This window comes from Oncorhynchus masou, chromosome 29 (genome assembly GCF_036934945.1).
Source record: "Oncorhynchus masou masou isolate Uvic2021 chromosome 29, UVic_Omas_1.1, whole genome shotgun sequence".
Classification (NCBI taxonomy): domain Eukaryota; kingdom Metazoa; phylum Chordata; class Actinopteri; order Salmoniformes; family Salmonidae; genus Oncorhynchus; species Oncorhynchus masou.
The window spans coordinates 7,867,977-7,895,682 of NC_088240.1; the positions used below are offsets into that span (position 1 = coordinate 7,867,977).

The following is a 27,706-nucleotide window of genomic DNA, read 5'->3' on the forward strand; positions in this document are numbered from 1 at the left end:
GGGTTTGAGGGTCTCTTTTCCAAGCTTAAAGGATAAACATTCAACATTGGCAATGCTGTCAATCCAGCATAACTTCTGCAGTGCTCAAAACAACTGTAAACTCAGACCTGGGAAATCTGACTTCCATGAGTTCAAGACAATGGAACTCGGAAAAAAATTGTTCCTACTGGGAAAATAAATTTTGAACGGTCCTCCAACTCGGAATTGCAAGTCGGAAATTCTGGCATCTTCTAGAGCTCTGACCTGAAGATCACTGATGTCATCATGAATCGACCTTGTTTTTTTTTCTTGTTCACCATTGTCTTGAAAGCACCATAAATACAGAGAATGCCAGCCAGACTTTGATGACAACATTTGCCCACAAAGGACTGCCGTGCCACCTTCCTGTTCAAGTGAGCACAGCACAACAAGGTGAGTCCAAAAACATCTTGTATGCTGCTGCTTAAATGATGTAATATGACAGGGAGATGTGTATACTGTGGCTGAGAAAGTAATACTCAGTGTATGTTGTGTAGTAAGACGCTAGTAGCCCATGTGCCTCCCCCTAACAATTTGGTCCCTGTTCTGACTTGGTGGTGCACATGTAGCCTATAGCCTGTTTTAGTGAAATTGAATCACTGAATATTGTAAGAGCTTTCATTGTCTGCTTATATATGCCCCCTGTATTTATCCTACAGTTCTGACTTGGTGTATAGGGAGAACACTGTAAGAACGGCCCATGTTCTGAATTCTGTCGCGGTACATTTCAAAAGTGCTGAACAAATTATTGACAACGTCCATCCTAGCTTGCTCATTAATGTCGTAATCAAAATTACAGATGGCCTGTTATCTGCTTATTGTCCCCTTATGCCATAGTTTGTACATCTCAATTGTCAGTAGAAACCACATTTATTAAAGCAAGTCAGCCATATCAGCTATGTTTTTTTAATGGCAGTAAATGAGGCTGAATTAACTGTTTTCGCTGGCAGACAAGGCTCCGCAAATGCATCCAATGAGTTTGTAGTCACAAACTTAACATAGTCATTGTGTGCTACAAATATGGAACCAAATACTACACTTTTGACAACTTTAATACCAGTTGTAGTAGTGGTAAGGTGTTGGGACTGGGACTCTGCTGGTGGGACTCTGCTGTTGGGACAGCTTTATGTAGGACCTAACAGTGTGTGGGCACCGTTTGTCACCGTTATAGTCCAATCATGTATTGTTTTTAGTGTTTTGTGGCGTAGTGGCTTTGCTGGCATGCCTCTAAAAAAAAAGTTTGCCCCACCAAGATTTACACGCTAAAATCCCCACTGGGTATAGCACATTTTGGTTTGGGCTCGCTGAAGAGCGGTACTGAATTGAGGAAATGAATGCAAGCCACGGTATTATAGCCAGGAAGGCAAGGCTTCCGAGGTCGGGCTCGGCATCCATTGGCTAGTTGTGCGTGATTTGTTTCTTCAGGTGAATATGATTGGTCGTTGACTCCCCATAGTATGCTATACCTCGTTCCCTTATTCAGAGAACAATAGTTATATTCATAACTGTACGTTTTGAAAATCACCGGGTTTTTTTTCTTCTTTTAATCCTACCCTGTGATGTCACAGAGAAGCATTTTCTAGGACCTTATCTTTATAACCTCATATTATAGAAACGCACTGTTTTCACATATGGCTTCGTTCTGGAGATAACAATTATGAGATTTTAAAGTGGCGGAATTGCCCTTTAACGTTGCACTTGAAAACGCTCTAGATCTAACGCCTGACTTATAGAACAGCTAAGTGCGTCATTGTATGCTTTTTTTTTTTTTTTGCCCTCCCGCATCACTTTATACACAGAAGATCTCCGCTAAACATAGAATCACACAGTTTATCCGCGGCCTCCGATAACTGCAGAACAAATTTGACAAAAAAAAAAAGCAAATGATAATGTCGTTACAATTGATATAAACAAGCAACGCATAAAAACAATTCTGGGTCAAAGTCATCTGTCTTGGTGAAGCTGGTTGGGGCTGGGGTTGACAGTGGAGATAGAGAAGCTCGGGGCTGGGATTGACAGTGGAGATAGTGAAGCTCGGTGCTGGGGTTGACAGTAGAGATAGAGAACCTCGGGGCTGGGGTTGACAGTAGAGATAAAGAAGCTCGGGCTGGGGTTGACAGTGGAGATAGAGAAGCTCGGGGCTGGGATTGACAGTGGAGATAGAGAAGCTCGGGGCTGGGATTGACAGTGGAGATAGTGAAGCTCGGGCTGGGGTTGACAGTAGAGATAGAGAACCTCGGGGCTGGGGTTGACAGTAGAGATAGAGAAGCTCGGGCTGGGGTTGACAGTAGAGATAGAGAAGCTCGGGGCTGGGATTGACAGTAGAGATAGAGAAGCTCGGGGCTGGGGTTGACAGTAGAGATAGAGAAGCTCGGGGCTGGGGTTGACAGTAGAGATAGAGAAGCTCGGGGCTGGGGTTGACAGTGGAGATAGAAGCTCGGGGCTGGGGTTGACAGTAGAGATAGAGAAGCTCGGGGCTGGGGTTGACAGTGGAGATAGAGAAGCTCGGGGCTGGGGTTGACAGTAGAGATGACTGGCTGACTTGTCACTGTTGATGACGGCGCTCAACCTTGTTTGGAAGGCAATAAAAGAAGAAGGGTCATAGGGGGAATCTACATATTTGTCAATAAAAGAAGAAGGGTGATAGGGGGAATCTACATATTTGTCATTAAAAGAAAAGCCCAGAATGGGAGACCTGCCAATGCAGACACCAGGCAGAGTCCTTTTCAAATCAAATCAAATTGTATTTGTCACATGCTCCGAATTCAACAGGTCTACCCTTACCGTGAAATGCTTACAACCAACAATGCGGTTTTAAGGAAATAGAGTTAAGAAAATATTTACAAAATAAACTCAAGTAACATTTTTTAAAATAAAAAGTAACACGAGAACATAACAATAATGAGGTAATTTACAGATGGGTTTTGTCCATTTTCTCTCACACTGTTACTCTGAGGAGTGTTGTAGAACAAGCTGACTAAATACACTGGTTTGCTGTACCACCCTGACCATTAGGAAAGTATTCCACATCTAGTAACAGTATCAGCATCTCCAACATCTATTTACAGAGAGAGTGTCCCTGGGGTCCTGTGTGGCTCAGTCGGTAGAGCATGGCGCTTGCAACGCCAAGCGTCGTGGGTTCGTTTCCCGCTAGGGCCACCCATATGTAAAAGTAGTGGCCCCAGCCGACTTGTAAGTCGCTTTGGACAAAAGCGTCTGCTAAATGGGATATATTATTATTATATTATATTACATAACACTGTCAGCATTTTCATTATATTCTAGAAATGCTTTCTCCCTTATATCCACACACTTGATGGATGTTATATGGGGCGACAGGGTAGCCTAGTGGTTAGAGCTTTGGACTCGTAACCGAACGGTTGTGAGTTCAAACCTCCGAGCTGACAAGGTACAAATCAGTCGTTCTGCCCCTGAACAGGCAGTTAACCCAATGTTCCTAGGCCGTCATTGAAAATAAGAATTTGTTCTTAACTGACTTGCCTGGTTAAATAAAGGTAAAAACATGAATATTTTGCCTCATATGCCAAACATGATGTACTAGGTGCGGACTCTGTTTACATTTTACATCATTATATATTTTTGGATTATCACTATGTTGCATGTCTTGGCTACTGTTCCCGTAGGTGGTCTTCAGCAGATTCTGCAGCCCGTACGATATCATAGTGTTGTTTTGCACCGTTCTGAGTATCCCAAGGTATTGCTTTGCTCAGCTCTCTTTTCCGCTCTTCAGTCTTAAGTATTTGTCTTGATCCTTTCATTCTCATGTACTCTTGACTGGTTTTCTACTTAAGCAATAAGGCACCTTGGGGGTTTGTGGTATATGGCCAATATACCACGGCTAAAGGCTGTTCTTATGCACGACTCAACGCAGAGTGCCTGGATACAGACCTTAGCCGTGTTATATTGGCCATACACCATGTACCACAAACCCCCAACGTGCCTTATTGTTATTATAAACTGGTTACCAACGTAATTGGAGCAGTAAAAAAAAATGCTGTCAGCCAATCAGCATTCAGGGCTCAAACCACCCAGTTTCTGTTGTTTTGACAATCACTTCTATTAGATGAGTACACAACCATAATGAAAGGATACAAGGTCATAGGTCCCAGTAGTCTTGACTATCTCTCGCTTGGTTTCTTTGATTGATATTTTGGAATGTGCCAAACGCCTACACCCTCTTCATTGATCCTCAGAGGACAGGAACACCACCTTGTCTCTGCTGGACCCCACAGTAGCCATGGTGTCCATCGACCCCAACATGCCACACAAAACCGAGAGGTGGGCGCTGTCGCGTTCACATTCATAGCAAAACATTACACATTGGTCCGTGAAGGTACAATCTGTAATTTCAGCAGTCTAAGCTCACAAGCATAATAAATTATGTTCTTCAAGGGTTAAATGGTTATATCATTGAAATGTTCCATTGAACAGAAGGACATATTCCAGATGGTGCCCTATGGCCCAGGGTTAGTAAAACAAAACAAAAACACTATCAGATCCAATGTCAGGGTGAAACAGTGAGCCAGATACTGCTCACTCTCACACCAACGTGTCCTCACACTTCAGATGCTGAGTAAGACAGTGGGAGGAAGAGGAGAGGACATTGACAGCATGTCTAATTAGAAGGAAGGGGGGGAGGGGGGGGCGTACAGTATTGGAGTTCCGCACCACTTCCTGTCTAAACTTTGTGTGTGTGTGCGTGTGTGTGTGTGTTAAAGGTCACCGAACAGCGTGGTGCCCCTGACTGGTGGACAGCTAGCTGGTGAGTCCTAGTGGGCCAGGGGGTTTTCACACGCTACGCAAATAAACACACATAGCTGACAAGCACATACCAAATTAGCATATATTTTTCTTTATTTAACACGGCAAGTCAGTTAAGAACAAATTCTTATTTACAATGACGGCCGACACCGGCCAAATCCAGACGACGCTGGGCCAATTGTGCGCCGCCCTATGGGACAATCACAGCCAGTTGTGATACAGCCTGGATTCGAACCAGGGTGTCTGTAGTGACGCCTCCAGCACTGAGATGCAGTGCCTTATACTGCTGCGCCACTCGGGAGCGCGCGGGCTCCTAAAATAAATGGCCTTTCATTTTAGTCAAGTCGCATTTGTATTGCTCCATTAACCTGTATTAAACATAAATCACTGACTTTCATGAGCACAAACACACATCGCCTTGTCCCACACTCTTAAAACAAAAAGGTGCTATGTAGAACCTAAAAGGGTTCTTCGGCTGTCCCCATAGGAGAACCCTTTGAAGAACCCTTTTTGTTTCCAGTTAGAACCCTTATTATTGTTACTGTTAATATAAGGATCCTGAATTTTCCTGAATGTTTTGAAACTTTTGAGTGGCCGTGTAATGAATGTTCAGCTCACACTGATATGACCAATAAATGACAATGTAACTCGCACAGCCAAGTCAATGGGACGCAAAATGCCCCTAAATGGTTGCAGTCTGGAGCCCTGTCCCTTGACAGACTGTAGCTGTATTGTATTGTCTGTCAGTAGTAGTGGTCTGATAGGTTGCAGCACACTAACTAGCTACCCTAGTGGTTAGCGTGTTGGACTAGTAACCGGGAAGGTTGCAAGTTCAAACCCCCGAGCTGACAAGGTACAAATCTGTCGTTCTGCCCCTGAACAGAAAATCAAATCAAGAGTCGGCTTTCTATTCCGTAACAAAGCCTCCTTCACTCACGCTGCCAAGCTTACCCTAGTAAAACTGACTATCCTACCGATCCTCGACTTCGGCGATGTCATCTACAAAATTGCTTCCAACACTCTTCTCAGCAAACTGGATGCAGTTTATCACAGTGCCATCCGTTTTGTCACTAAAGCACCTTATACTACCCACCACTGCGACTTGTATGCTCTAGTCGGCTGGCCCTCGCTACATATTCGTCGCAAGACCCACTGGCTCCAGGTCGTCTACAAGGCCATGCTAGGTAAAGCTCCGCCTTATCTCAGTTCACTGGTCACGATGGCAACACCCATCCGTAGCACGCGCTCCAGCAGGTGTATCTCACTGATCATCCCTAAAGCCAACACCTCATTCGGCCGCCTTTCGTTCCAGTACTCTGCTGCCTGTGACTGGAACGAATTGCAAAAATCGCTGAAATTGGAGACTTTTATCTCCCTCACCAACTTCAAACATCAGCTATCTGAGCAGCTAACCGATCGCTGCAGCTGTACATAATCTATTGGTAAATGGCCCACCCATTTTCACCTACCTCATCCCCACAGTTTTATTTTATTTATTTACTTTTCTGCTCTTTTGCACACCAATATCTCTACCTGTACATGATCATTTATCAATCCAGTGTTAATCTGCAATATTGTAATTATTCGCCTACCTCCTCATGCCTTTTGCACACATTGTATATAGACTCCCCTTTTTTTTCTACTGTGTTATTGACTTGTTAATTGTTTACTCCATGTGTAACTCTGTGTTGTCTGTTCACACTGCTATGCTTTATCTTGGCCAGGTCGCAGTTGTAAATGAGAACTTGTTCTCAACTAGCCTACCTGGTTAAATAAAGGTGAAATAAAAAATAAATAAATAAAAACAGGCAGTTAACCCACTGTTCCTAGGCCGTCATTGAAAATAAGAATTTGCTCTTAACTGACTTGCCTAGTTAAATAAAGGTATTAATTTATCTATCTGTTATTACCTGAGCATATTATGCTCTGAATGTGAATGGGACAGTGCCTACCTCTCGGTGTTGTGTGGCGTGGATGGGGCCGATGATATATATTGAGCTTTCAGATGTCTCTCCAGGTTGGTAGTATTTTTCCCAATGATATACAGTGACTTAGACCCCTGTGACTTTTCCCACATTTTGTTACGTTACAGCCTTATTCTAAAATGTATTGCATTGTTTTTTTCCCTCATCAATCTACACACAATAACCCCCATAATTTATCCCCCCCAAAAAATGAAATACCACATTTACATAAGTATTCAGACCCTTTACTCAGTACTTTGTTGAAGCACCTTTTGGCAGTGATTACAGCATTGTGTCTTCTTGGGTATGATTCTACAAGTTTGACACACCTGTATTTGGGGAGTTTCTCCCATTCTTCTCTGCAGATCCTCTCAAGCTCTGTCAGGTTGGATGGGGAGTGTTGCTGCACAGCTATTTTCAGGTCTCTTCAGAGATATTCGATCGGGTTCAAGTCCGGGCTCTGGCTGGGCCACTCAAGGACATTCAGAGACTTGTCCCAAAGCCACTCCTGCGCTGTCTTGGTTGTGTGCTTTGGGTCGTTGTCCTGTTGGAAGGTGAACCCTCACCCCAGTCTGAGGTCCAGAGCGCTCTGGAGCAGGTTTTCATCAAGGATCTCTCTGTACTTTGCTCTGTTCATCTTTGCCTCGGTCCGGACTAGTCTCCCAGTCCCTGCCGCTGAAAAACATCCCCACAGCATAATGCTACCACACTATGCTTCACCGTAGGGATGGTGCCAGGTGTCATCCAGACATGACACTTGGCATTCAGGCCAAAAAGTTCAATCTTCATTTCATCAGACCAGAGAATCTTGTTTCTCATGGTCTGAGAGTCTTCAGGTGCCTTTTGGTAAACTCCAAGCAGGCTGTCATGTGCCTTTTACAGAGGAGTGACTTCCGTCTGGCCACTCTACCATAAAGGTCTGATTGGTGGAGTGCTGTAGAGATGTTTGTCCTTCTGGAAGGTTCTCCCATCTCCACAGAGGAACGCTAGAGCTCTGTCGGAGTGACCATCAGGGCCTTGGGCACCTCCTTGACCAAGGCCATTCTCCCGCGATTGCTCAGCTTGGCCGAGTGGCCAGCTCTAGGAAGAGTGTTGGTGGTTCCAAACTTCTTCCATTTAAGAATGATGGAGGTCACTGTGTTCTTGGGGACCTTCAATGCTGCAGACATTTTTTGGTACCCTTCCTCAGATCTGTGCCTCGACACAATCCTGTCTCAGAGCTCTACGGACAATTCCTTCGACCTCATGGCTTGGTTTTTGCTCTGACATGCACTGTCAACTGTTGGACCTTATATAGACAGGTGTGTGCCTTTCCAAATCATATCCAATCAATTGATTTTACCACAGGTGGACTCCAATCAAGTTGTAAAAACATCTCAAGGATGATCAATGGGAAACAGGATGCACCTGAACTCAATTTCTAGTCTCAAGGTGATTTTTGTTACACATTTGCATAAATGTCTAAAAACCTGTTTTCGCTTTGTCATTATGGGGTATTGTGTGTATATTCGAGAGGAAATTGTTTTATTTAATCCGTTTTAGAATAAGGCTGTAACGTAACAAAATGTGGGAAACGTCCAGGGGTCTGAATACTTTCCGAAGGCACTGTATTTAAACCCTGTATTGCTGATGCTATTTATTGGTCATTGAGAGTCTTTGAATCCACCGGTCGGCCATATTGGCATTCCTCAGTATTTCAATTCAATGTTTCGAAGACAAAATTACATGTATGTATGTGTATATATATATATATATATATATATATATATTTATTATTATTATTATTATTTTTTCGTGGGGACAGTAACAATAGTAATCTCAAAAACATTATACTTTGAGGAAAATGCTTTTACATATTATTATTTTTATATGCTTTAGCTCACATAATATAATAGTATATATTAAGGAAGTCGTCACCAACCTTTTCTGAGCCCGAGATCACTTTCTGGGTCAAAATGTAGGTCGAGATCTACCGCTCAGAATAAAAATCATGAACCTATTAAAAACAGTACTGTAGCAATGAGGTTTGTGCAGTAGGCTACAGGCTCAATACATTATTGTCTATTATTGTTCTTCTCAGACCATTTTACACAATTCTTGGAAGATAAAAATGTCCCAGTTCACCCATTGCCTGCATACTCACCAGACATGTTACCCATTGAGCATGTTTGGGATGCTCTGGGTCGACATGTACAACAGCGTGTTTCAATTTCCGCCAATATCCAGCAACTTCGTACAGCCATTGAAGAGGAGTGGGACAACATTCCACAGACCACAATCAACAGCCTGATCAACTCTATGTGAAGGAGGTGTCGCGCAGCATGAGGCCGTACCTCACACCAGATACCGACTGGTTTTCTCATCCACACCCCTACCTTTTTTATCAAGGTATCTGTGACCAAAAGATTAGTTTCTGTATTCCCATTCATGTGAAATCCATATACTAGGGCTTAATGAATTTATTTCAATTGACAGATTAATTTATATGAACTGTAACTCAGTAAAATCTTTGAAATTGTTGCGTGTTGCGTTTTATATTTTTGTTTGATGTATGTTGTATTATACAGGGCAGGAAAAGAGACCTACGTCTCAATATGTCTTCCCTGTTAAAATAAAGATGAAATAAAAACATAATAAATAATGCTTTTCTATAGCTTCCAAAATATTTTTTACAGTGGTGGGGGAGAGCCAAGATGGAGGCACGGTGACTTCCACACAATGGTGGGGGCGGGCCAAGATGGAGGCACGGTGACTTCAACACAATGGTGGGTGCGGGCCAAGATGGAGGCACGGTGACTTCAACACAATGGTGGGGAGGGCCAAGATGGAGGCACGGTGAACACAATGGTGGGGGAGGGCTTTAACACAATGGTGGGGGCAGGCCAAGATGGAGGCACGGTGACTTCAACACAATGGTGGGGAGAGCCAAGATGAAGGCACGGCGACTTCAACACACTGGTGGGGGAGAGCCAAGCTGGAGGCACGGTGACTTCAACACAATGGTGGGGAGGGCCAAGATGGAGGCACGGTGACTTCAACACAATGGTGGGGAGGGCCAAGATGGAGGCACGGTGACTTTAACACAATGGTGGGGGCAGGCCAAGATGGAGGCACGGTGACTTCAACACAATGGTGGGGGCGGGCCAAGATGGAGGCACGGTGACTTTAACACAATGGTGGGGGCGGGGTGGGGGCGGGCCAAGATGGAGGCACGGTGACTTTAACACAATGGTGGGGGCGGGCCAAGATGGAGGCACGGTGACTTCAACACAATGGTGGGGGCGGGCCAAGATGGAGGCACGGTGACTTTAACACAATGGTGGGGAGGGCCAAGATGGAGGCACGGTGACTTCAACACAATGGTGGGGGCGGGCCAAGATGGAGGCACGGTGACTTCAACACAATGGTGGGGGCGGGCCAAGATGGAGGCACGGTGACTTCAACACAATGGTGGGGGCGGGCCAAGATGGAGGCACGGTGACTTTAACACAATGGTGGGGGCAGGCCAAGATGGAGGCACGGTGACTTCAACACAATGGTGGGGAGGGCCAAGATGGAGGCACGGTGACTTCAACACAATGGTGGGCGAGGGCCAAAATGGAGGCACGGTGACTTCAACACAATGGTGGGGGCGGGCCAAGATGGTCGGCACGGTGACTTCAACACAATGGTGGGGCGGGCCAAGATGGAGGCACGGTGACTTCAACACAATGGTGGGGGTGGGCCAAGATGGAGGCACTGTGACTTCAACACAATGGTGGGGGCGGGCCAAGATGGAGGCACGGTGACTTCAACACAATGGTGGTGGCGGGCCAAGATGGAGGCACTGTGACTTCAACACAATGGTGGGGGCGGGCCAAGATGGAGGCACGGTGACTTCAACACAATGGTGGGGGAGAGCCAAGATGGAGGCACGGTGACTTCAACACACTGGTGGGGGAGAGCCAAGATGGAGGCACGGTGACTTCAACACAATGGTGGCGGCGGGCCAAGATGGAGGCACGGTGACTTCAACACAATGGTGGGGGCGGGCCAAGATGGAGGCACGGTGACTTCAACACAATGGTGGGGGAGAGCCAAGATGGAGGCACAGTGACTTCAACACACTGGTGGGGGAGAGCCAAGATGGAGGCACGGTGACTTCAACACAATGGTGGGGGAGGGCCAAGATGGAGGCACGGGGACTTCAACACAATGGTGGGGGAGGGCCAAGATGGAGGCACGGTGACTTCAACACAATGGTGGGGGAGAGCCAATATGGAGGCACGGTGACTACAAAGACTTTTTGTCTTTGTTCCCAATCTTTACTGCATTCACCTGTTTCAATTCCACATCACTCAAATGGGTTGTTCTATTACAGCGATGTAACCTTCTGGGTAGTGATACAGACACACACTTTCTGTGGCTGTCGTGGAGGCGAGGCTTAGTATGGTCCTAACCTCTGACCCCTGGTGAAACAGTGTTGTAGCGTTTATGTGACACTCGTGTACAACGGGATAGCAATAATGTGATATAGTGTAGAACGGGATGGTGTTAATGTGACACGGTGTACAATGGGACCTGGCCAACCGGTGGTTTTACTAGTTCACATACCTGCACTTTTATTGGCCTCTCAGGTGAACTTTGGCCACCACTTTGCTCTGCAAAAATAGCAGGGCTGTGTTTTTTGTCATTTAGTTATAAGTGTCTTGTTAAGATATCAAGCTGGCACCATCTCCAAACACCACTACTGCATTCAGCTGGCACCATCTCCAAACACCACTACTGCATTCAGCTGGCACCATCTCCAAACACCACTACTGTATTCAGCGGGCACCATCTCCAAACACCACTACTGTATTCAACTGGCACCATCTCCAAACACCACTACTGTATTCAGCGGGCACCATCTCCAAACACCACTACTGTATTCAGCGGGCACCATCTCCAAACACCACTACTGTATTCAGCTGGCACCATCTCCAAACACCACTACTGTATTCAGTAGTGAGACAGAAAAAAACAATTACTCCCTCTTCTTTTTCCATCTGTTGTGTCGCTTTCATTCTCTCGTTGCCACTGGTTTACATAAGGTGTGTGTGTGTATGTGTGTGAGTGAGTGAGAGAGAAGGGCCAATCAATATCTGTTACACCGCCAGGCTCAGTTCTAATGAAAGGCAGATAGTTGAGTGAAGGCTTCAGTCAGATAGTTGAGTGTATCAGACCTGTGTGCAGTGTTGTCTTTATAACACAGAGTGAAGTGGTATGAGTTTGAGCTTTTCTGTGTAGTACCATCCTACACCTTCCTTCCCACAGATAAAGAGGAACTCTTCCAGAATGTATTGACACAAGTGGCAGAGCAGTTTTCCAGGTAAGAGCACTGATATTGCGTTCATGGACATTTTCCGTCTTCGTAAATGCTTTTTTTCTCTCTGGTTTTCGTAAATGCTTGCTATTTGTCTGTTACTATATTAATGCGTGTGCTGCATTCAGATAATCAATACTCTCTGTCCCTGTTGTTCTCTCCCCTTCCCTCCCTCCCTTGCTATCTCTATCCTTCTACTAATTTTCTCTCTCTATGTTCTATCTCTATCTGCCTTTTCTTTTCTCTCCTTGTCTCTCTGTCCTCCTCTCTCCTTGTCTCTCTCTGTCCTCTCTCCTTGTCTCTCTCTGTCCTCCTCTCTCCTTGTCTCTCTCTGTCCATCTCTCTCATTGTCTCTATCTCTGTCCATTACTCTCATTGTCTCTCTCTGTCCATCACTCTCCCTCTGTCCTTTTCTCTCTCTGTCCATCTCTCTCTGTCCTTCACTCTCTCTCTGTCCTCCTCTGTCCTTTTCTCTCTCTGTCCATCTCTCTCATTGTCTCTATCTCTGTCCATCTCTCTCCTTGTCTCTCTCTGTCCATCTCTCTCCTTGTCTCTATCTCTGTCCATCTCTCTCCTTGTCTCTATCTCTGTCCATCTCTCTCCTTGTCTCTATCTCTGTCCATCTCTCTCCTTGTCTCTATCTCTGTCCATCTCTCTCCTTGTCTCTATCTCTGTCCATCTCTCTCATTGTCTCTATCTCTGTCCATCACTCTCATTGTCTCTATCTCTGTCCATCACTCTCCCTCTGTCCTCCTCTGTCCTTTTCTCTCTCTGTCCATCTCTCTCCTTTTCTCCCTCTGTCCATCTCACTATCTCTGTCCATCTCTCTCATTGTCTCTCTCTCTGTCCATCTCTCTCATTGTCTCTCTCTCTCTGTCCATCTCTCTCATTGTCTCTCTCTCTGTCCATCTCTCTCATTGTCTCTCTCTCTGTCCATCTCTCTCATTGTCTCTCTCTCTGTCCATCTCTCTCATTGTCTCTCTTTCTGTCCTCCTCTCTCCTTGTCTCTCTCTCTGTCCATCTCTGTCCTCCTCTCTCCTTTTCTCTCTCTGTCCATCTCACTATCTCTGTTCATCTCTCTCATTGTCTCTATCTCTGTCCATCACTCTCTCTGTCCTCCTCTCTCCTTTTCTCTCTGTCCATCTCTCTCTCTCTGTACATCTCTCTCCTTTTATATCTCTCTCTCTATCCATCTCTCTCTCTTGCTCTCTCTGTCCATCACTTTTTTGTCTCTGCAGAGCGTGTAAAATCAACGAACTGAAGACGGAGGTGACAAACCGCTTGGCGATGTTGGAGAAGAGAGTTGAGCGTGAGTCACAGTACTGTGTCTGTCTGTGTGTTTATTTCTCCCCTAGAGAGGCAGCAGCCTCTTATATCACAGTGAGTTTCTCCCCAGAGAGGAAGCAGCCTCTTACATCAGTCAGTTTCTCCCCAGAGAGGAAGCAGCCTCTTACATCACAGTCAGTTTCTCCCCAGAGAGGAAGCAGCCTCTTACATCACAGTGAGTTTCTCCCCAGAGAGGAAGCAGCCTCTTACATCACAGTGAGTTTCTCCCCAGAGAGGAAGCAGCCTCTTACATCACAGTGAATTTCTCCCCAGAGAGGAAGCAGCCTCTTATATCACAGTGAGTTTCTCCCCAGAGAGGAGACAGCCTCTTACATCACAGTCAGTTTCTCCCCAGAGAGGAAGCAGCCTCTTACATCACAGTGAGTTTCTCCCCAGAGAGGAAGCAGCCTCTTACATCACAGTCAGTTTCTCCCCAGAGAGGAAGCAGCCTCTTACATCAGTCAGTTTCTCCCCAGAGAGGAAGCAGCCTCTTACATCACAGTCAGTTTCTCCCCAGAGAGGAAGCAGCCTCTTACATCAGTCAGTTTCTCCCCAGAGAGGAAGCAGCCTCTTACATCACAGTGAGTTTCTCCCCAGAGAGGAAGCAGCCTCTTACATCACAGTGAGTTTCTCCCCAGAGAGGAAGCAGCCTCTTACATCACAGTGAATTTCTCCCCAGAGAGGAAGCAGTCTCTTATATCACAGTGAGTTTCTCCCCAGAGAGGAGACAGCCTCTTACATCACAGTCAGTTTCTCCCCAGAGAGGAAGCAGCCTCTTACATCACAGTGAGTTTCTCCCCAGAGAGGAAGCAGCCTCTTACATCACAGTCAGTTTCTCCCCAGAGAGGAAGCAGCCTCTTACATCACAGTCAGTTTCTCCCCAGAGAGGAAGCAGCCTCTTACATCACAGTCAGTTTCTCCCCAGAGAGGAAGCAGCCTCTTATATTGTCTGCATTTCAGGGTATCTGCTCTGCGGTCCCCTTATTAGGTAATGTCCAGTTACCTGCCACGGGGAATAGTAAGGGGACCGCAGAGCAGATACCCTGAAATGCAGACAATAGAAGAAGGCAATATAGTCCTTTAAGATGCTTTGGTTATCAGGAGACTTTTAGTTAAAGTGTGACATACAGTGATTCAAAATAACTCAAATGGAAAACCAAGCAGATGTCCTGAGAACCAAGCGGATGTCCTGAGAACCAAGCGGATGCCCTGAGAACCAAGCGGATGCCCTGAGAACCAAGCGGATGCCCTGAGAACCAAGCGGATGCCCTGAGAACCAAGCGGATGCCCTGAGAACCAAGCGGATGCCCTGAGAACCAAGCGGATGCCCTGAGAACCAAGCGGATGCCCTGAGAACCAAGCGGATGCCCTGAGAACCAAGCGGATGCCCTGAGAACCAAGCGGATGCCCTGAGAACCAAGCGGATGCCCTGAGAACCAAGCGGATGCCCTGAGAACCAAGCGGATGCCCTGAGAACCAAGCGGATGCCCTGAGAACCAAGCGGATGCCCTGAGAACCAAGCGGATGCCCTGAGAACCAAGCGGATGCCCTGAGAACCAAGCGGATGCCCTGAGAACCAAGCGGATGCCCTGAAACCGTAATACCAAGCAGATGGCTTGAATCAGTATTCAGTATTACATTTACATTTGAGTAATCTCACCTTTTTAATTCAGCGATTAACCTAGCTGTTCAGTAACCTAGCTGTTCAGTAACCTAGCTGTTCAGTAACCTAGCTGTTCAGTAACCTAGCTGTTCAGTAACCTAGCTGTTCAGTAACCTAGCTGTTCAGTAACCTAGCTGTTCAGTAACCTAGCCGTTCAGTAACCTAGCAGTTCAGTAACCCAGCCGTTCAGTAACCCAGCTGTTCAGTAACCCAGCCGTTCAGTAACCTAGCCGTTCAGTAACCTAGCCGTTCAGTAACCTAGCTGTTCAGTAACCTAGCTGTTCAGTAACCTAGCTGTTCAGTAACCTAGCTGTTCAGTAACCTAGCTGTTCAGTAACCTAGCTGTTCAGTAACCTAGCTGTTCAGTAACCTAGCTGTTCAGTAACCTAGCCGTTCAGTAACCTAGCTGTTCAGTAACCTAGCTGTTCAGTAACCTAGCTGTTCAGTAACTGTATGTGGTGCCCGCGGTGGTGTATGGGGCAATCGAACCCTCACTGAAACTGCAGTAAAGTGTGCAGTAAACATTGATGTATGTGAGAGGCATTTTTTAATTGGTTCACTCACCACTCATTAATGGATGGGAAATAGAAATGGTAGCCCGGGAGATGGAGTCATGAAGAGAGGATGTTAAGGTCATGTAACCCCTGAATGAGGGGGGATTTAACTATCTGGTAGCGTTTCAATGAAGTGTTTTGTATTTATTATGGATCCCCATTAGCTGCTGCAGCTACTCTTCCTGGGATCCAGCTAAATTAAGGCAATTTATACCATTTTAAATACATTAAAATACATTCACAGATTTCACAACACACTGTGTGCCCTCAGGCCCCTACTCCACCACTACCACATATCTACAGTACTAAATCCATGTGTATGTATAGTGCGTATGTTATTGTGTGTGTGTGTGTGTGTGTGTGTGTGTGTGCGTGTGTGTGTCTGTGCCAATGTTGGTGTTGCCTCACAGTCCCCGCTGTTCCATAAGGTGTTTTTTATCTGGTTTTTAAAATCTAATTTTACCGTTTGCATCAGTTACTTGATGTAGAATAGAGTTCCATGTAGTCATGGCTCTATGTAGTACTGTGGAATAGAGTTCCATGTAGTCATGGCTCTATGTAGTACTGTGGAATAGAGTTCCATGTAGTCATGTCTCTATGTAGTACTGTGGAATAGAGTTCCGTGTAGTCATGGCTCTATGTAGTACTGTGGAATAGAGTTCCGTGTAGTCATGGCTCTATGTAGTACTGTGGAATAGAGTTCCATGTAGTCATGGCTCTATGTAGTACTGTGGAATAGAGTTCCATGTAGTCATGGCTCTATGTAGTACTGTGGAATAGAGTTCCATGTAGTCACGGCTCTATGTAGTACTGTGGAACAGAGTTCCATGTAGTCATGGCTCTATGTAGTACTGTGTGCCTCCCATAGTCTGTTCTGGACTTGGGGACTGTGAAGAGACCTCTTGTGGCATGTCTTGTGGGGTATGCATGGGTGTCAGAGCTCTGTGCCAGTAGTTTAGACAGACAGCTCGGTGCATTCAACATGTCAATACCTCTCATAAATAAAAGTAGTGATGAAGTCGATCTCTCCTCCACTTACAGCCAGGAGAGATTGACATGCATATTATTAATATTAGCTCTCTGTGTACATCCAAGGGCCAGCCGTGCTGCCCTGTTCTGAGCCAATTGCAATTTTCCTGAGGCCTTTTTTGTGGCACCTGACCACACGACTGAACAGTAGTCCAGGTGCTACAAAACTAGGGCCTGTAGGACCTGCCTTGTTGATAGTGTTGTTAAGAAGGTAGAAACTAGGGCCTGTAGAACCTGCCTTGTTGATAGTGTTGTTAAGAAGGTAGAAACTAGGGCCTGTAGGACCTGCATTGTTGATAGTGTTGTTAAGAAAGTAGAAACTAGGACCTGTAGGACCTGCCTTGTTGATAGTGTTGTTAAGAAGGTAGAAACTAGGGCCTGTAGGACCTGCCTTGTTGATAGTGTTGTTAAGAAGGTAGAAACTAGGGCCTGTAGGACCTGCCTTGTTGATAGTGTTGTTAAGAAGGTAGAAACTAGGGCCTGTACGACCTGCATTGTTGATAGTGTTGTTAAGAAAGTAGAAACTAGGACCTGTAGAACCTGCCTTGTTGATAGTGTTGTTAAGAAGGTAGAAACTAGGGCCTGTAGGACCTGCCTTGTTGATAGTGTTGTTAAGAAGGTAGAAACTAGGGCCTGTAGAACCTGCCTTGTTGATAGTGTTGTTAAGAAGGTAGAAACTAGGGCCTGTAGAACCTGCCTTGTTGATAGTGTTGTTAAGAAGGTAGAAACTAGGACCAGTAGGGCCTGCCTTGTTGATAGTGTTGTTAAGAAGGTAGAAACTAGGGCCTGTAGAACCTGCCTTGTTGATAGTGTTGTTAAGAAGGTAGAAACTAGGGCCTGTAGGACCTGCATTGTTGATAGTGTTGTTAAGAAAGTAGAAACTAGGACCTGTAGGACCTGCCTTGTTGATAGTGTTGTTAAGAAGGTAGAAACTAGGGCCTGTAGAACCTGCCTTGTTGATAGTGTTGTTAATAAGGTAGAAACTAGGGCCTGTAGGACCTGCCTTGTTGATAGTGTTGTTAAGAAGGTAGAAACTAGGGCCTGTAGAACCTGCCTTGTTGATAGTGTTGTTAATAAGGTAGAAACTAGGGCCTGTAGGACCTGCATTGTTGATAGTGTTGTTAAGAAAGTAGAAACTAGGACCTGTAGGACCTGCCTTGTTGATAGTGTTGTTAAGAAGGTAGAAACTAGGACCTGTAGGACCTGCCTTGTTGATAGTGTTGTTAAAAGGTAGAAACTAGGGCCTGTAGAACCTGCCTTGTTGATAGTGTTGTTAAGAAGGTAGAAACTAGGGCCTGTAGAACCTGCCTTGTTGATAGTGTTGTTAATAAGGTAGAAACTAGAGCCTGTAGGACCTGCCTTGTTGATAGTGCTGTGAAGAAGGTAGAAACTAGAGCCTGTAGGACCTGCCTTGTTGATAGTGCTGTTAAGAAGACAGAGCATCGCTTTGTTATGGACAGACTTCTCCCCATCTTAGCTACTACTGCATCAATATGTTTTGACCATGACAGTTTACAATCCAGTGTTACTCCAAGCAGTTTAGTCATCTCAACTTGCTCAATTTCCACATTATTTATTACAAGAATTAGTTGAGGTTTAGGGTTTAGTGAGTGTTTTGTTCCAAATACAGTGCTTTTAGTTTTATAAATATTTAGGGCTTATTCCTTGCCACCCACTCTGAAACTAACTGCAGCTCTTTTGTTGAGTTTTACAGTCATCAGTTTTGAGCTATTTAGCGATGCAACTTTGTTCAGCTTTAAAACTTACTTGTGTCTAGTGGTTGTTATACAGTGATTTTGACATTTCAAATTGTCTTACAAACAAAACCTTCCACTAACTTACTGAATCTGGGTCTTTAATTTGATCTTTGAGTCCTGGTGTGCAACACAATAGATTGACACATCAGGTAGATGCCTGCCCCTGACATCATACCTTCTCTAGAGTCCATTCCTCTCGTCACAGACCCCTCCAGTACTGTTGCTCATTCCGTGCACCAGTTTCAGAGGTCTCCTTCACCGGCCTCAAGGAACTGAACTGTTGATTACGTACACCTGGTGCCCATTTCTCAATGATTAGCAATTGTATAAGTGTGCCCTTTGGTTCACCATTGGGCTGTTGATTTATTGTTCCAATGGTCCGTTTGGCTGTGTGAGTAGCTATGCGTTATTTCAGCTTCTGTGCTGCGTGTTTTGTGCATATGATTACGGGTTCTGTCCCGTGTTGTATCATTGTGTACTTGTGTTTTCGGGTCTCGCTCCGTTTTGTTTATTTGAGGTAGTCCTCGCTCTTTTGTTTTGGGTTTCAACCCTGTGTTTTGTTACGTGTTTTTTTGTCTTCGTCCCCGTGACATGGCACGCTGTAATTTGGATCAATAAAATCCCCTATTACGCATTACTGCGCCTGTCTCCCGACCCATTTATACCCCTATTATTCTCCTCTTGTCTAGACAAGTGTTTTCCAACCCTGGTCCTCCAGTAACCCCAACAGTACACATTGCTGTTGTAGCGCTGGACAGACACCACTCATGCAGCTCATTGAGGGCTTGCTGACTAGTTTACACATTTAATCAGGTGTGCTTGTTGGGGGTACTGGAGGACCAGGGTTGAGAAACACTGGTCTAGGCTATTGGATTAGAGAAGTTAACTAGGTCACATGTTACTAGCTATGTTCTCTACTATCGTTTAACAGGCTTTTGGACTCGTTATTTGCCGGTACATTCAACATGCAGAATTCACATAGAAATACCCAGGGAATTAGTGGGAGATATGCATTGTCATATACAATGCTAGCTGTAGCCTTGACATGGCTTGCCTCCACTAAACACCGTAATAACGGAGGTTAGCTAAATCAAGGCTATGCTAGCTGTCCTTGACCCTATAGTTAAAGCTACTGCTGCTTCCTAGTTCTACCCATTTAATCTATTTCTGTCCTTTTTTCATTGTGTCCCAGGAAGTTAGTTTACACACTGTCCTACACTGTGCTCACAGGCTTTTCTTTAACTTAATGTATTAATTGTCTGTAATCACATTGTAAACGGGCCTTTAAAATAAAATCGATAAAGATCGTTAGCTACTATTCATTCCAGTTAAGTCCTGGTAGAGTTATTTTATTGCACCCTGCTGTTTCAGAGGCCTCTACGGTAACGGTTCTCGTCTGTCGAAGGAGAAGCGGACCAATATACTACGACCAGGGCGTGACATCTACGGCCTTCAGCTGTTCTGTCACAATTTGTTCCGTACACATCTTCGCTGTGCAGTCCAGTGGGGACATTTAATCAGTAATCAATCTTTAATCATTACGTCGTCGTCCTTCACTGTAAAGTACCGCTACTGTCATGGCCGCGTGGTGTTTGTTCTGGTTTGACTGTATGCCTCGAGGTCTTTGGTGGAACACCCTGAACCCAGATTTAAACCATTATGAAATTGTGCGTGCATGTGTGAATGCGCGTGTGTGTGTTTCAGTGTGTGTGGGTGTGTGTGAGATTTCCACCTCAATTTCCCCCTTCATCCCCCACATTCTGAACTACAAACAGCAGATTTCACACTGACAACTACGTAAACAGGAAACAAGCCAACAGCTGCTAACAGGCAAATGATGTACACTGACAGGCAGCATTACATTAATACACACTTTAACACATAATGGTCCCGTGTCCTCATAACAACCTTCTCCGATCTCTCAGTCACAGTGGCAACCCCACGGTTGTTACGGAGACAACGTGCGAGCGGACGGGTCTCCCATGGAGACTGAGCTCTCAGTCCACAAAGATTCATCCTCCCCTTGCTCTACATTATTTTTTTGTTTTCTCCCCCAAGAGGTCAGCCTAATGGCTACATATAGTAATGGGACTTGGAGAGGCGTCAATCAAAGACATTGATTCAGGGATTTCTTTATCTACTCGGGACATAACCTTGTCCCCAGGTTCGAGAGAGACGTCTGAGGACGAGATTACTTGGGACGTGCTTCTATCAAACGCAATTTGCAGAGGCGCATCGCAGAACAATTTGCATTGCAGAGAAGCACAGTGCAGAAAATCCCTAATGCACTTTGATTGAATTCTAGCCAGAGAGTACAAATTCAATTCAAATCTAATGTTATTTGTGACATGCTTGGTAAACAACAGGTGTAGACTAACAGTGAAATGCTTACTTACAGGTCCTTCCCAACAATGCAGAGAGAAAGAAAATAGAGAAATAATAGAGAAGTAATAACACATAATAATAAGTGAACAATGAGTAACGATCCACGGGGTACCAGTACTGAGACAACGTGCATATAACTAGGATGAAAGTGACGAGGCAACAGGATAGATAATAAACAGCAGCAGCAGCGTGTGTAATAAGGGTCAATGCAGATAGTCCAGGAAGCTAACTAGCAGTCAAATGGCTTGGAAGAAGCTGTTCAGGGTCCTGTTGGTTCCAGACTTGGTGCATCGGTACCGCTTGCCATGCAGTATTTAATATATATATTTTTTATTTACCCTTTATTTAACTGGACAAGTCAGTTAAGGACAAATTCTTATTTACAGTGACAGCCTACCCAGGCCTAACCTGGACGATGCTGGGCCAATTTTGCGCCGCCCTATGGGACTCCCAATCACGGCCGGATGTGATAGAGCCTGGATTCGAACCAGGGACTGAAGTGACGCCTCTTGCACTGAGATGCAACACATCTCCTTCTCATAGAGTTGATCAGGCTGTTGATTGTCGCCTGTGGAATGTTGTCCCACTCTTCTTCAATGACTGTGAGAAGTTGCTGGATGTTGGCCTGAACTGGAACACGCTGTCGTACACGTCGATCCAGAGCATCCCAAACATGCTCAATGGTTGACATGTTTGGAGAATATACATGATTTTTACATCAAGGGGCCTTGCATTATCATGCTGAAACATGAGGTGATGGCGGTGGATGAATGGCACAACAATGGGCCTCAGGATCTCGTCACGGTATCTCTGTGCATTCAAATCGTCATAGATAAAATGCAATTGTGTTCGTTGTCCCTAGCTTATGCCTTCTCATAACATAACCCCACTGCCACCATGGAGCACTCTGTTCACAACTGCTCGCCCACACAATCCCATACACGTGGTTTGCTGTTGTGAGGCCGGTTGGGAGGGCATAAGCACACCCACTTGGGAGCCAGGCCCACGCACTGGGGAGCCAGGCCCACGCACTGGGGAGCCAGGCCCACGCACTGGGGAGCCAGGCCCACGCACTGGGGAGCCAGGCCCACGCACTGGGGAGCCAGGCCCACGCACTGGGGAGCCAGGCCCACGCACTTGGGAGCCAGGCCCACGCACTTGGGAGCCAGGCCCACGCACTTGGGAGCCAGGCCCACGCACTTGGGAGCCAGGCCCACGCACTGGGGAGCCAGGCCCACGCACTGGGGAGCCAGGCCCACGCACTGGGGAGCCAGGCCCACGCACTGGGGAGCCAGGCCCACGCACTGGGGAGCCAGACACAGCCAATCAGAATATTTTTTCCCCCACAAATGGCTCTATTACAGACAGAAATACTCCTAAGCACCCCTCCTCAGATGATCCCGCAGGTGAAGAAGCCGAATGTGGAGGTCCTGGGCTGGCATGGTTACACGTGGTCTGCGGTGTGAGGCCAATTGGATGTAGTCCCAAATTCTCTATAACAATGTTGGAGAAGACTATTGGTTGTGGAATGTACATTGAACGATCTGGCAACAGCTCCGGTGACCAATCCTGCAGTCAGCATGCCACACTCCCGCAACCTGAAACATCTGTGGCTTTGTGTTGTTTGACAAACCTTTCACAGTTTAGAGTGGCCTTTTATTGTCCTCAGCACAAGGTGCAACAGTGTAATGATCATGCTGTTTCATCAGTTTCTTGATATGCCACACCTGTCAGGTAGATGGATTATCTTGGCAAATGAGAAATGCTAACAGATTTGTAAACTAATTTGTACACAACATTTAAGAGAAATAAGCTTTTTGTGCAAATCAAATCAAATACAGCAGATGTTAATGCGAGTGTAGCGAAATGCTTGTGCTTCCAGTTTCGACTGTGCAGTAATATCTAACAAGTAATCAAACAATTTCACAGGAACTACCTTTTACACACAAGTGTAAAGGAATGAACAAGAATATGTACATGTAATTATATGGATGAGCGATGGCCGAACGGCATAGGCAAGATGCAGTAGATGGTATAGAGTACAGTATATACATATGAGATGAGTAATGTAGGGATTGTAATAATTATATAAAGTGGCATTGTTTAAAGTGACTAGTGATACATTTATTACATCCAATTATTAATTATTAAAGTGGCTAGAGAGTTGAGTCAGTGTGTTGGCAGCAGCCACTCAATGTTAGTGAAGGCTGTTTAACAGTCTGATGGCCTTGAGATAGAAGCTGTTTTTCAGTCTCTCGGTCCCAGCTTTGATGCACCTGTACTGACCTCGCCTTCTGGATGATAGCAGGGTGAACAACCAGTGGCTCGGGTGGTTGTTGTCCTTGATTATCTTTTTGGCCTTCCTGTGACATCGGGTGGTGTAGGTGTCCTGGAGGGCAGGTAGTTTGCCCCCCGGTGATGCATTGTGCAGACCTCTCTACCCTCTGGAGAGCCTTACGGTCATGGGCAGAGCAGTTGTCATACCAGGCTGTGATACAGCCCGACAGGATGCTTTCGATTGTGCATCTGTAAAAGTTTGTGAGTGTCCTCGTGACAAGCCAAATTGCTTCAGGCTGTTGCGCCTTCTTCATCACGCTGTCTGTGTGTGTGGACCATTTCAGTTTGTCCGTGACATTTACGCAGAGGAATTTAAAACTTTCCACCTTCTCCACTACTGTCCAGTCGATGTGGATAGGGGGGAGCTCCCTCTGCTGTTTCCTGAAGTCCACAATCATCTCCTTTGTAGTGTTGACGTTGAGTGTGAGGTTATTTTCCTGACACCGCACTCCGAGGGCCCTCACCTCCTCCCTGTAGGCCGTCTCGTCGTTGTTGGTAATCAAGCCTTCCACTGTAGTGTCGTCTGCAAACTTGATGATGGAGTTGGAGGCGTGTATGGTCACACAGTCATGGGTGAACAGGGAGTACAGGAGAGGGCTGAGAAGGCACCCTTGTGGGGCCCCAGTGTTGAGGATCAGAGCAGGGTAGATGTTGTTTTTTACCCTCACCACCTGGGGGCGGCCCATCAGAAAGTCCAGGACCCAGTTGCACAGGGCAGGGTCGAGACACAGGGTCACATGGAACTTTTCTGGGATCTTTTATTTCAGCTCATGAAACATGGGACCAACACTTGTGTCCCAGTCCAGCGGCAGCTCGAGCCTTTAGCTCAGTGTGGCTGTTTCCTGTAATCCAAGGCTTCTGGTTGGGATACAGCGCCTTCAGAATGTATTACTTCATACCCCTTGACTTATAACACATTTTGTTGTGTTACAGCCTGAATTCAAAATGGATTCAATTGGGGTTTTTCTTACCCATCTACACACAATACCCCATAATGACAAAGTGAAAACAAGTTTTTAGAAATGTGAGGGAAATGTATTGAAAATTAAATATCTAATTTACATAAGTATTCACACTCCTGGGTCAATACTTTGTAGAAGCGTCTTTGGCAGCGATTGCAGTTGCGAGTCTTTCTGGGTAAGTCTCTAAGAGTTTACCACACCTGGAATGTGCAATAATTGCACATTATTATTTTCCACATTTTTCAAGCTCTGGCGAATTGGTTGTTGGTCCTTGCTAGACAACCATTTTTAGGTCTTACCATAGATTTTCAAGTAAATGTATGTCAGAACTGTAACTCAGACACTCACTGACTTCTTGGTAAGCATCTCCAGTGTAGATTTGGCCTCGTGTTTTAGGTTATTGTCCTGCTGAAAGGTGAATTAATCTCCCAGTGTCTGGTGGAAAGCAGACTGAATGAAGCAGGTTTTCCTTTTGGATTTTGCCTATGCTTAGCTCCATTCCATGTATTTTTTTATCCTGAAGATGCAGCCACCACTATGCTTGAAAATATGGAGCGTAGTACTCAGTAATGTGTTGTATTGGATTTGCACCAAACAAAACACTTTGTATTCAGAACAAAAAGGGAATTTGTTTGCCACAGTTTTTGCAGTTTTACTTTAGTGCCTTGTTGCAAACAGGAAGCATGTTTTGGAATGTTTTTATTCTGTACAAGCTTCCTTCTTTTCAATCTGTCATTTAGGTTAGTGTTGTGGAATAACTACAATGTTGTTGATTCAGTTTCTCCTATCACAGCCATTAAACTCTGTAACTGTTTTAAAGTCACCATTGGCCTCATGGTGAAATCCCTGAGTGGTTTCCTTCCTCTCCGGCAACTGAGCTTTTTTTTTACCCATCTACCAATATGTGCCCTTCTTTGTGAGGCATTGGAAAACCTCCCTGGTCTTTGTGGTTGAATATGTGTTTGAAATTCACTGCTCGACTGAGGGACCTTTCAGATAATTGCGTGTGGGGTACAGACATGAGGTTGTCATTCAAAAATCATGTCAAACACTATTATTGCACACAGAGTGAGTCCATGCAACTTAATATGTGACTTGTTAAGCACATTTTTACTACTAAACTTATTTTGACTTGCCATAACAAAGGGGTTGAATACTTATTGACTCAAGACATTTCAGCTTTTAAGTTTGAATTAATTTGTAATATTTCCAAAAAACATAATTCCACTTTGACATTATGGGGTATTGTATTGTGGGGTATTATGGGGTATTGGCCAGTGACAAATCTAAAATACAGGCAGTAACTCAACAAAATGTTGAAAAAGTCCAAGGGGAGAGAATACATTCTGAAGGTACTGTATGTACGCATGGTCACTTTGGGGACAACGTCATCGATGCACTTATTAATGAAGCCTGTGACTGATGTGGTGAACTCCTCAATGCCATTCGAAGATTCCCGGGGAACATATTCCAGGCTGTGCTAAGCAAAACAGTCCTGTAGCTTAGCATCCACTTTATCAGACAACTTCTCTATTGGTTGCGTCACTGGTACTTCCCATTTTAGATTTTTTTGCTTGTAAGGCGGAATCGGGAGGATAAAGTCAGATTTGCCAAGTGGAGGGTGAAGGAGAGCTTCGTATGCGTTTCTGTGTACGGAGTACAGATGATGTGACGATGAGTCCAAAGAGTCCTGGGTTTCTCATCATCATGTGTATCAATAAGGTCATCTGACTGATATAGATCCCAGACGTAGTCGATATTAATAGTTTTTACAGTACAGAAGGCCTGGGACAGGTGTTTCTGATGTCAGACAAGGAGGAAAACTATTGGTATCATAGGATACATTATTCTCTCTCTCTCTCTCTCTCTCTCTCTCTCTCTCTCTGCAGTAGAGGGGATGAAGGTGGTGGAGATAGAGAAGTGTCACAGCGACATCAAAAAGTTCAGGGAGGAGATGGCCTCCTTCAGGTTAGTCACCTTATTACGTCATCATCTTTGAACGTTTACCTCGAGCTGCGACCTGAATCCTGATGACGTTGTCCAACGCCTGAATGGTGTTTTCTGCATCTGACATTTGAACAGTCCTATCTGAGCTCCTATTTAGTGTAAGTTAGTAGAGGAGGTATTGACGGACCCCCCCCCCCCTCCCCTACCCCCCTCCTCCTCAGTCGGTCATTAGCAGGGCTTTACAACCAGGGTCATGCTCATTAGGTTATATATTTAGATCAGGTATTGTTAGTATACTTTAATTTTAACAACCCCCCCCCCCCCTCAGAGATCTCACTCTCTTGCTCAGGGTAGATCAGAGGCATAACAATGGGATCAGGTTGGACAATTATTAAAGGATTTAGTTAAGCTCGTTGTTCCGCGTCATACAGCGTTATTCATAACCTGTAACGACGTTCTTGTTTAGTTGAAGGAGAGTCGGACCGAAATGCAGCGTGTAAGTTACTCATGTTTATTTAAAGAAGACAAAACGAACGAACTAACACGAATAACTAAATAAATACAAAAAAAACAACAAACAGAACGAAACCTAATACAGCCTGACTGGTGAAACTGACACAGAGACAGGAACAATCACCCACGAAATGCAAAGCGAAATCAGGCTACCTAAATACGGTTCCCAATCAGCGACAACGAGAAGCACCTGACTCTGATTGAGAACCGCCTCAGGCAGCCAACCTAATTAACACACACACACCCCTAATCAACTACAATCCCAACTACTACAAACCCCAATATGAAACTACAATACATAATAACCCCATGTCACACCCTGGTCTGACTAACTAATAAACTAAAACACACAATACTAAGACCAAGGCGTGACATAACCTAAGGCATCTGATAAGGTCACATACTGTCTGATTTATTGTTTGCTGCTTGCTTTGTACAGTAGTAATTTCCTGGATGACAAAAAGAAGCTGACACCTCGGAGAGATGTGCCCTCTTACCCCAAGGTAAGGCAGTGGTCTGCAAATGACTCCTACTTCATTGTGTGTGTCAAGTGTTTGTTTTGTCATTGTCAGTGAGCCTGTTACCAGGGACTGTAGGTCCATAGTGTCAGAACACCACCTGTAGGTCCATAGTGTCAGAACGACACCTGTAGGTCCATAGTGTCAGAACACCACCTGTAGGTCCATAGTGTCAGAACGACACCTGTAGGTCCATAGTGTCAGAACGACACCTGTAGGCCCATAGTGTCAGAACGACACCTGTAGGTCCATAGTGTCAGAACGACACCTGTAGGCCCATAGTGTCAGAACGACACCTGTAGGTCCATAGTGTCAGAACACCACCTGTAGGCCCATAGTGTCAGAACGACACCTGTAGGTCCATAGTGTCAGAACGACACCTGTAGGTCCATAGTGTCAGAATGTAGGCCCATAGTGTCAGAACGACACCTGTAGGTCCATAGTGTCAGAACACCACCTGTAGGCCCATAGTGTCAGAACGACACCTGTAGGTCCATAGTGTCAGAACGACACCTGTAGGTCCATAGTGTCAGAACGACACCTGTAGGTCCATAGTGTCAGAACACCACCTGTAGGCCCATAGTGTCAGAACGACACCTGTAGGCCC

The 27,706-nt window shown here is 45.3% G+C and overlaps 1 protein-coding gene across 2 annotated transcripts in view; it reads left to right on the top strand.

Moving 5' to 3' along the window:
• The window catches only part of LOC135518932 (high affinity cGMP-specific 3',5'-cyclic phosphodiesterase 9A-like), a 62,281-nt gene that overhangs the window by 20,982 nt on the left and 13,593 nt on the right, over positions 1-27,706 (top strand). Inside the window, exons 2-6 of one of the 2 annotated variants that reach the window (XM_064943898.1) lie at positions 4,758-4,801; positions 12,060-12,114; positions 13,347-13,417; positions 26,011-26,089; positions 27,021-27,084. In XM_064943898.1, coding sequence (XP_064799970.1) covers positions 4,758-4,801; positions 12,060-12,114; positions 13,347-13,417; positions 26,011-26,089; positions 27,021-27,084 — 313 coding nt within the window. The remainder of the gene's footprint in view (positions 1-4,757; positions 4,802-12,059; positions 12,115-13,346; positions 13,418-26,010; positions 26,090-27,020; positions 27,085-27,706) is intronic. The other variant, XM_064943899.1, reaches the window with a different exon arrangement.